Here is an 11052-nt window from a genome sequence, read left to right as displayed (position 1 = left end):
TAACTTTAAGAATGTTCTGCCTCAGCAATGTAAGCTTGTGAAGCACTAATAATATCAAAAAGTGAATCTGTCTGCTCTAAATAAACTTTCTGAAATGATTATGGTACTTGTTTCTTTAACTATAGAAAGTATTTTGGGCCACACCCTGACCTTGCTCAGTCGAAAAAGGACGAGGACTTTTAAGATGTTCCATATTGATAGGTGTTTTGATTTCAACTGGGCACAATGTAGTTTCTGTCTTTTAAAACTTTTAATAGAAAAGATGTCGGCAATTATTCATGAAACTACTTTTGTTTATTTTAATAAAATCCAAGTTATGATGTACAATGTTGAGTCAAATCGCTTTTTTTGTAATTGAAAGTGTTCAAGGTTACCCCATTTCCTAGCACACTTTGCCCACCATTACACTTGGGTAAGGCATATGTATAAATTCTGATTTATTTTGTTGTGAATACTCTGAAAAGATTTTAGAAACATGAGGTGTCTTAGTCTTGTGCATCTTTTTGCAATAGAATGAAATTTAATGATTTGAAAATTAACACAAAGAATATGGGAAATGATACTATCTACCACTATTTGCCCTTTCCATGACCATAAAATGACCTAATGTAATATATTTTTTGTAATTTCGTAAAACCTGTAACTCTTTTTCATGTTTTGCTTTTCTTATACATTTTTCTAGCTTCAGACTGTAAAGACCACCAGTACAAAATGGACATTAGTGAATTTTGTAATTAAAAAAGATAAACCCTTTGCACTCGTTTTTAAAGCAGAGTTCAGTGATGCAGGAAGTGCAGTGGCTATTGACGACCTCATTATGTCTCCAAATTGCAAGTGAGTTTAAACAAATAACAAGCTATTTTTATTGTTAGATTTTTGTTGTTGTTTTTTTGGTTTTTTTTTTTTTTTTTGTTTTTTTTTGGTTTGGTTTGTTTTGTTTAGATATCCTAACATACGTTTGTCATTGAGATCCTCCTGGGCAAAATATTAAAGACGAGCATCTCACTTGACCCATGTGTGAAAGAATACCAACATTGGGGAGACTATTAATTTCTGAAGACGGGTTAAGGGGAAAATTGCAAAAGGCTAATAAAGAAAACATTATGTTACATAAACTAATTACATTGTGTTACTTTTTCTCCAGTTAATAAATTCGTCTTGTAACAATTAGTATTACATTAATTTATTATGTTTATTGTTTCCATGTTTATTCTTTCCTCTACAAACCCGTTTGTTCAGTGGACTAAATATTTCATGTAACAAAACGGAATGTGCCCATAACATTTTGTCTTGGATTATATTTTCAGAGATATAAAAACCAATTCAATATTTGATTTATTAGATCCTTCAAATGAGACTGATACATTAATTGTTACTTTTTGATAATTTTTTCTTGCTATACAGACAATATAACAAACCTTTACCCAACCTGAACTGTCCTGCAACCCAGTATGAGTGCCTCAGTGACTCGATATGCATTGACCGCCAGAAAGCCTGTGATGGGAAAAAAGACTGTAAAGATGGGTCCGATGAATATCACTGTGGTAAATTTAATTTCACAATCTTCAAAACTTATTTATTCTAAGAGTATGCGAAAGAAAAAATTTACCCCAAACAAGACCAGTTTTGGAGTGCCCGATTTTCAGCAGTGCCATCCCCAAGGAATACTCAAACACTGAAATTGGTTCTAGTTTAAAACTGGCCTAAAAACATAAGTACTTTTATATTCCATGGCAAAGTACCATATACATCCAATACTTAACAGCATTACTTTTCTTGATCCAGAAATTGAGCATAGGAGTCTTCTTAGAACTTATTTTAAAGCTGGTTTCAATTTTACACTTAACTAATATCTTATTTACTGGTTCACCGACAGAGCAGTAACTGCCATACAGCTCTAACTTAATTTAAGACTAATTCTTATTGCAGTGACTGCTTCTCTTCTAAAACCTTTTAGAAACAAATAGATCATGATCCAGCAAGCCACAGGCACAAAATATTACCAATCCCTTTTCTTTTCACTCCCTAACATTGACCTGACCCGCTCCACCCATCTTTTCTGACTCTCTCTCACACACACACACTCACACACACACTCACACACACACACACACACACACACACACACACATAGTTGCACTTACATGCTTAATGGATAGTGTATTACACTATTGTCATGCTATGGGGAGGTATCGAGCTGTCTCCTGCTCTCATTTTCATTAGTATTTCTACTGCTATCTACAGCAGACCTCGGTTCTCACATTGTGACAGTCCCAAAAAATGTCTCGAGAATGTCGAGAGAAAAAAATGTGTTCGAGGAACCGGAACTGGTCCTTGCTGTTCTCATTTCTCAGGAACCATAGAAACACAGTCCTTAAACATGCTTGGGACTGCCTGGACTAGTTGGTAGTGATCCTGTGATCTGTAACTGTAAGAAAAAGTAAACAAGCTTTGCCTATCCACAGGTTGGGTGGGTGGGGGGGGGGGGAGGATTATCATATTATTCCTGTCAATACCTTTGTTTAAAGATTTGCAGTGAAAGACAAGCTCAGCCAAGAGCATTATATTAATTTTAATTTAGAACTGGTACTGCTCTTATCTAGGGCTAAAAATAACTACATATTCTTCTTATTATTATGACCCTTTACGTTTGTTATTTATTTTGATTTTTATGATGTCTTTTTCGTTTGTTTGTTTTTGTTGATTAACTTTTATCATTTGTCTAACAGATAGTATGAATTCTGTGTTATTAATATTAACTGGTACTGCTCCTATCCAGGTAACAGATAGTATGAATTGTGTGCTATTAATATTAATTGGTACTGCTCTTATCTAGGTCCAAAAATAACTACATATTTTTCTCATTATTACTACCCTTTGCGTTTGTTATTTATTTTTATTTTTATGATTTTGTCTTTTGTTTTTTGGATTAACTTTTATCTTTTGTCTAACAGATAGTATGAATTATGTGCAGTTAATATTAAATATGTCTTTGAATTAAGGTCACTCAACAACAACAACAACAACAAAGCAATCTGTGAAACCTATCCATGGTAGGACATCAGAAACAACCCAGAAACACACCGCTGAGAAAAATGTGTCATCAACAAGTAGTGGTAAGTACATTGAGAGCAAACAGCTTTCATTTGTAAATGTTTGCATACCTACCAATTGTGCATATTAAATCAGAATTTTTTTTCAATTTCTACTCAATGTTCGTAGAGAGGAATATGCAAAAAGAAATCAGGAAGATGCACCTGATGATTATATTTTATATTTTATGATTAAATGCCTCATCCTTAAACACAAGCAATGCTCAGTTTTGTTTCTCAGGTTTTAGCCTTTTGCACACATAACTAACCCCGCTTGACTCTAATATGAATGAGTTAATGACTTTATGCTGTGGTTGTTTTTTTAATGATAGTATAAAAAGGAAGTATAACTGGCAACCTCTCTGAATTTGTCAGCTATAATGAATGAAGTGCCAGATATGCCAACGAATTGAATGAAGATAAAAGATATTACCTTATATATTGTGATTTTCCAGATTCTCTTTAATAAGAACACTCGATTTGTAAGGGGCGTAATGTAGCTACTTTCCCCTCATATCTTCCTCATAGCCTTTCCATTAAAGAGAGGGTTAAACTCAAAAACTGTAAGGAGATAGCCCTACAGTACAATATCCTCATGAACTTTGAACAGTCCATTAGTCAAGTAAACACCTATCAATCTCAAGCAACACAAAATTGAAATTAACAAAAACGTAAACAACAACAGAAAAGAAATAATTTCAATATTTTGGCCCATAATTAGGACAAGTTATCATCCAAACCATTTACATTGACCCCACTGTGGAAATAATAGAGAATTCAAGACTTTTTTATATTTTAAGTTGAAAAGTGTAAATATGTGTGTAGACTGTGTCAAGAGCTACTTTCTATTGGAGATTAGTTGCACCTTGTACATTTATATTGTCATATTCACTCTTGAACATTTTGATTTCAACATTGGTATACTTGCCACTGCAAAATGGATGACGCATAACAAGCAGTGGTACAGTGCCTAGCCTTGTAACAAAATCAAATGGTGTTGAGAGTGTCCAGATGGGATACAATAATAAGAAAACTCTTACCCCAGCAATGTAACCTTTAGGTTAGACACTTTACTAAATCATTCTTTTCAACTTAAGTGTTAGTGCGTACCGGACACGGACAGATATGGATATTGTAAAAGTACTAGTCAAAAAGTATGCTTAACAGGCAACCTGTTTTGTATGAAATGGAAATTTGGTTCTAAAAGAACTAGACGGCATTGTGACGTGTATTGAACATGATATCATCATGCTATCTATCATACAAATGTTTTTATATGACCCACTGCATCAATCCGTCATTATGTCGGAATGAACTAAATGACTAAAATTTAGTTCAAAGTCACAATGACCAGCATTAAAGATCTGAACAAGTGTGTATGAAAGGTGCCAGACAAAGCAAGAACGAAAAATAGAAGAAAAAAAAAACATTTAAAAAAAATTGATCAGAATTAGGAAATCCAAGTCTTTTTTAAGTTTAAAAAACAAAATCACTCTTCTAAATTAAAGTAAAAATGGAATTCATCAGATTCTTCCTGACATAGTATTGTTCTTACATTTTCTTTATTTTTCATCTTCAATTTCCCAGGTTCTTGGCAAATGCCTGTTGGTGTGGCACTTGGCCTCTTGGCCCTTCTGATTATTGTGGTTGTCGTGGTCATCATTTTGAAGAAGAAACAATACTTGTAAGTCGTCATTGGATGTTTTATTCTAGTTGTTTTGAAGCTCAATGGTGGACATTACTTGGTATTCTATCATACATAGTCCTATAGTAGTTCTGTGTTGAGATTTCTTTTGCCATTTCAGATAAGATAAAACGGGTTAAACTTTATATATACATATAAGTTCAGTGATCTCCAACCGGGGAATTTTTTACCCTCGTTCATTTTGTGACCAAATGAGAAACAAGATTTATGAGTCACGTCCAAGCTTGAATATAATTTTTATCAGATTTTGTCTGGTCGAAATTGCAATTCTTTTGCTGTGTGATGCCCGTTTCTTAAGTTGCAACTGAAATCTGTTACTCAGTATACAAATCTTTTACCCCAGTGTTATGGATTTTCTGAATTCGCAGACCATGGTTGACCTCAGGTAGGAACACAACTCCTCCTGCCCAAGATAATGGAATGGAAAATCCTCTCTTTGAATATGGTTCAGCATCTTCATCTTCTGCTGATGTGAGTACAGCATTTGATTTAAGCTCTACAATCTGCATTCAATAAATACATTCGTAATTGGATTCATTAACTGCAACAGAATAACATAATCTAATTAATCATGAAGGTTATTAGAATTTTTTTTTTTTTTTTTTTGGGGGGGGGGGGGGGGGTGTTGTCACTAATCAGAAAATTGATGATGTCTAATTCGATACTTATCGACCATGACTGAATCACACAGTTCTCAGGAAGCATCATTCGGACTGCGAAGCTCACTACTACTACTAATTCGATTTTAAATGGCAATTGTGTTATGTTTCTCGAGAAGACGGTTCATATTTACTGACTAATGGACTAATCAAACTAATTCTTTGATTGATCGTCAATTAGGAATTGAATTTATTTTGTACTTTTCAGGTTAGTCAATGGAGTCAAATACAAGTCCACACAAATTTCCATTGTATTAATTTTAACTATTTAACCACTTTCACTGCAAAGTATAAATAACTCAACACATTTTTTTTTGTTATTCAGTTATTCTCTATTGTCAAATGTGTAGTCTTTTATTGATATACTTGGTTGACTTTCACATATCTGCAGCCTAAAGTACTTTTCTGTTTCTCCTGTGTGGCTATGTGGTCTTGTGGTAGGACACTCGCTTTTGGATTGGAAGGTCCAGGGTTCGAGCCTCGCTCAGCACATAGTTGAGTCCTTGGAAAAGGTTCTTTACTCACATTCTCTCACCATACTCAGGTGTAAAATGAGTATCTGGCCGTTAACAGTGTTGTCTGTCGTAAAAAGAAAACTGTATTATCTGAGTCATGCAGAGATGTCAACAAGTACGGTTTCTCTTCCGAAATACGGGCATACGGTTTTATCATGAAAAATACGGGATTTGGTTGAAGTGAAAAATCCACGAAATTACGATAACAACACGAAAAGTGTTTTCATGCAGAAGAACGTATTTTCCTTGTGTCTTTCTGTCATTTCTTGAGATAATTTGCCTTGCTATTGTTCGCGTTGATATCAATTTCTGCACGGCGCAGTGAATACAGGTTTTTGTCCTAGAATACAGGTTTTTGGTCTTGAAAATATGGGTTTTCAAAAGGCTAGGTTGGCATCTCTGGTCATGTCTCGTTCTACGTGTTACTGTTGGTTGGGGACCTTTTGTAAAGCGCTTTGAGCAAATTTAGTGAAGATTGCACTATATAAAAGCTCAAGTTTTGTTTTTTTTAAAAGAAAATTTCCAATGGACTAATATTAAAAATAAAGATGTCTTTCACATTAAACACTTTTGGGATAGTCTAAGCCGATTAATTAGGGCAAGAAATCTAAGATTATGGAGATCCTGGCTGATGAATAGGGTAACATTTAATATTACGTTTGTTTGTTTTTTTTTTTGGGGGGGGGGGGGGGTGCCTTTGTGTGTGTTTTTTTGTTTTAGTTACTTTTTATAGTTTTAGTTGTTTCTCTTACATGTTTTTTTTTCTTCTTTTTAGATACATTTGGCATTGATTCATTTTTCCTAAAAAAAATTTTAAGTGCCGAGATAGTTGTATGCTCTCTTCAAGGTATAGAGGTCCCCTCTCTCTCAAAATGTGTAATAATATAATATTTTTTAAAATGTCCATATATCCTTTATCACAGTTTAAACTGGATGATGTGAGTGGAAACAACCCAAACATTTTTGGGGAAAGCATGGTAAGAAATTTGTTGAAAGCTTTTTAATTTCTGTATTATATCGAATCACTCAAATCCAGAGTTGATATTTTATACAGTCTAGTAGATTTAGGGTTTGACCCGGAAGAATTTGGTACCTAGCTAATTTTTTATTAGGATAAAATAAGACTATGATCTTGGCCTCCCATGAAAAATCCACCAAAATCCGTTAATGGGGAAAAAAATTACAGCCGTTTTAAATTTAACATATGTACGAGAATATTTTCCTCTTAGTCTTTGTTAAAGGGAAAGAATCAATAAAAAATAATTACTCTTTTCCTTTAACAAAGACGAAGAGGGGATAAAAAGACATTGAGTGGCCCCTGAATTAATTTCTCGTTTATTTTACTTAATTTACATAAAATGTATGCTCTTATGACGTTTTGGCATTTTAAAACACCGTTATTTTGGGTGGGTGGGATTCCCCTAAAGGTGGGGGAATGTTGAGCCCTGGTGACAGACAATGTCTTCATCTGCCAAGCTATTCGTTTTTCCCTTCCATATGAATGTGTCTTTTTTATTTTTTCTTTTCTTTTGGAATGTTGCCATTTGGTTTCGCCTGGTCTCTTCTGCAGAGAAGGAAAATGATGTATTTATATTTTTGTGAAAGATGATAAATCTTTTCCTTTGTAGATCATCCCTCCTTTATTGACTATGTAATTGTTAGGCCTTTGACACAATGCTTCTCTTTTAACCCTCTTAGTGTATCCATTTTGAATTTCCAGTGTCATTGTCGGACTTGCAGTCAAATTCAAAGAGAACAACCATAAAGAAATGATGTGCAAACATAAACAATATCTAGAATGATTTTATGTTTAGATTTATAGTCTCATCTTTATTCCTATGTCGCCACGGATTTTTATTTTCAAAGGATATGTAAATAGGTCCATTCTAATCTGGCTCTTGAAATTGATAGTTTATTTGATATTTCATGATTGAATTAGCATTTGCAGTTGAAAACTTCTAAAATAGGCCCGGGATAAATGATTACATATTAAAGAAAAATGTAATGTAGCGAGAGAAAAAACAAAAAACAAAAAAAAAAAAACATGTGGCTCTAATGGATGGAAAATGTTTTAAAAACACTAAAGTGAAGAGAACCCTGCTATACCATCAGTTTTTAAATGACCTAGTAGATTCATTATAACTATACATTATTGTAAATTCCCAACATAGCGATGTATAAAAGTTTTACTGTATAACCAATTAAATATATGGTTTCCATTTTTATTTATTGTTTCCAAAATTATATTTTGATTTCCAGAAATCATCAGATGATCAGAAAACAGCCTTTGACAACCCATTGTACACTGATAGTGCTGAATCGTCTGCAGCATGACAGTGACGATGATGATGTTCATATTTAAAAAATAATCTATGTTTTTCTAATTTACACATATTCTATTTTATGATGCATTGAGATTCATTCGTGTTTTATTAAATCCTGTATATTATGTTCTTGGTTTGTCACTAAATCTTTAATCATTTTGCTTAATCGGTCTAATTTGCATCCAACTAATTCTCTTTCACAGAGTTCATGCTGATGTCTTTTTTTCTTCATTATTCTTTGTTGGCCTTCAATCCATCATTGAACCATTTTTACTTTGGCTAGGGCTATTGGTCAGCACTGACCAATGGGTACGAGCGCTTATTGGTCAGTACTGACGATGTAAATAGACTTGTAAATTCTCAGTCAATTTGTCAAATTCAAATATTTAAAAAAAAAGGAAAGAAAGAAAGAAGTGAAGAAAGAAAGAATTCACAAATCGTAGTCAAATGACCGTTAAGTAATTAGGAGTGTTCCATAACGCTATGCATAGCTCATGGGAGCCGTTGATATTAACGATGGATTTATTGCCAAGGCTAAGGGGCGCTTTTAAGAATTGGCGTGACTGAACACATCCCAGTGTAAGTTCACACAGCCTTCGTTAAATTATTTTTTCACTTTCCAACCTGTCGTGATCCCAACGGTAGCCAATTTTAACTGAGCCGCCAAGCGGATAATTTCACTGTTTCATCTAAGCCAAAATTGGCCACATTTACAAGCTGGGTTTTTAAAGTATAAAAAAAGTAAAATGCGAATGCCGGAAGTAACATCTCTAGTAGATGATAACGGTAGAAACCTTTAAATCGAAAGTTAGATTATGATAGATTGCTACAAGCACATTTCGATTGCCTCACGTTGTAAACAAACTGGTTGACCGTTTCTTCACTGATTGGGTACCTAATTATAAGGAACAATGATAAGTAGCCTAATTAATTCCCATGCAAATCAGGACGTTTTCTGCCATTGTTTTTCTCAAGCCCAAGCGAGCTTGCTGTTTTGTGGCGATTTACCTTCATTTCGATTCTTTGAATTTTTCCGCTACGCCTGCCGAATTTTCTTCATTGTGATGATAATTCACTTCTACTTATTAATTCAGTGTATTGGCCAGAAGTCATATTTATTTAAGTTTTTTTTTTCTGTCATTAACTGATTGAAAATCAAGTTTGCTCATTGCTACATTACTCTATTGTTTTCACAATGCCTGAGCTGTTCGTGGATCGCAATTCAGACTTGTCGAGCGCGCATCGATAAAGATGTGAGGAATAAATTCAATTGGTCATGGCTAGAAGAAGTTAAAGATGATAATGGTGATTATTTTTCTGGCTATGTCAGAAAAATTCGAGAGGCAGGAAAATGACTTTGATGAAGTCATCTTTACCTATATGAATGACATGCTTATTTAGCATTCCTTCTACATCAAATTATGGCAGTCATACTTCCAGTAAGAAATAACACCCACTATTTTAATGTATTGCATTTATCACTCTCCTCTCCAATGATGCCCTTATTTTTAAAAAAAAATTATTGAATCTTCAGTTTGTCGAAGAGTTTCAGTCAATTTTTGTAGAGCTCATTTACAGGTCTATGTACATTAGCCCGTGTTCCTCAGTGCTAACAAATAACCTTCTAACATCAATTTATTGTCAGTGATAAATTATTCAGTTTAGTTACTCTAACAATCTTTGATAGTGATTACTCATATTACTTCAAATCTCTTGAATATTGATTTAAATTTATGGCAAGCAACTTATTGAAAATATGCCAGAGCTATGATCAGTATTGATGCACAGACTCTATCATTCGAAGGTGAGTGTCATAACAGTAGACCACATAGCCACACTCTTGGTAGGCCCAAATCGTTTTGTTTTTAAGGGTTTGTGGCGCTTGCAACACATTTAGGTCATATCAGTGCCAGTAAAAAGAAAGAAAATCTGATAGTAAAAACATTCTAGGTGTACAATTAAAAGGACACGAGGAAAAGTAAGACAAAGGGGAAATGGTTCAAATAGGGATTGGATGTAGATTTCAAGAGCACACTATCAGTGTACTTAGTTTGAGATCACCTAAAAGTCTCACCCAGAGCACAGGTCCCCACTAAGAGGATTACACTCAAATGTTTTCAAAGCCTCTGTTAAAAATTTTAAAAATAGCAGTACAACAGAGAGATGATTTACAAGGAAAAAAAATATCTCCCAAAACTATAACTATACATTCGACTGTTTCCCTCCCAGCCTGGGTCAGGACAAAACTAAGTAATCTCATTCCAAGACCAAGACAGAAAGGATGTTGGAAAACAGATAGGGGATAGAAGACACAGTAAGTGCCTCCCTGCCCACTATGGGAGGTCAGAAACCCCATTGAGACCAAATCATTCCAGAACAAGTACACAAAGCCACATGGAAATTGGAATTCCACTAGCTAGGGTAACTTGGTTGTATCCCCCCATTTGTACTGTAGTGTTTGTTTTTGTTTTTTTTTTGTTTTTAAGGGTTTTACGGCGCTGGAAGTTAGGTCATTTCAGCGCCAGTAAAAAGGGAGATAGAGGAAAGTTGTAGATATGCAGTTAAAGCACTGAGGAAAAAGGGGCGGGTTTAATTAATAAATAGGGAACAGAAGATTCCATGATATAATGAGCATAACAGTAAAAGAAATATGATTTACAAAGAGAAAAAATATCATCTCCTCATAAGAAAAAAAAAAGGTTCTATTCATTTGACTTTCCCTCTAGCTATCGCTATCGATCCCCAACAGGACCAGAA

At 34.2% G+C, this 11052-nt stretch overlaps 1 protein-coding gene across 1 annotated transcript in view; it reads left to right on the top strand.

Annotated features, from left to right (window-relative positions):
• The window catches only part of LOC144978319 (MAM and LDL-receptor class A domain-containing protein 1-like), a 213693-nt gene extending 205273 nt beyond the window's left edge, over window positions 1-8420 (top strand). Inside the window, exons 88-94 of the mRNA XM_078924193.1 lie at window positions 683-834; window positions 1405-1544; window positions 3003-3116; window positions 4680-4776; window positions 5166-5268; window positions 6895-6948; window positions 8231-8420. Coding sequence (XP_078780319.1) covers window positions 683-834; window positions 1405-1544; window positions 3003-3116; window positions 4680-4776; window positions 5166-5268; window positions 6895-6948; window positions 8231-8305 — 735 coding nt within the window. The 3' untranslated portion in view covers window positions 8306-8420. The remainder of the gene's footprint in view (window positions 1-682; window positions 835-1404; window positions 1545-3002; window positions 3117-4679; window positions 4777-5165; window positions 5269-6894; window positions 6949-8230) is intronic.
• Window positions 8421-11052: the final 2632 nt, after the last annotated feature.

Source organism: Berghia stephanieae, chromosome 8, assembly GCF_034508935.2.
Source record: "Berghia stephanieae isolate SIO BIC M18660-M18661 chromosome 8, UCSD_Bste_1.3, whole genome shotgun sequence".
Taxonomy (NCBI): domain Eukaryota; kingdom Metazoa; phylum Mollusca; class Gastropoda; order Nudibranchia; family Aeolidiidae; genus Berghia; species Berghia stephanieae.
The sequence above is the reverse complement of the archived record's forward strand: the minus strand, read 5'-3'. Positions and strand labels throughout refer to the sequence as shown.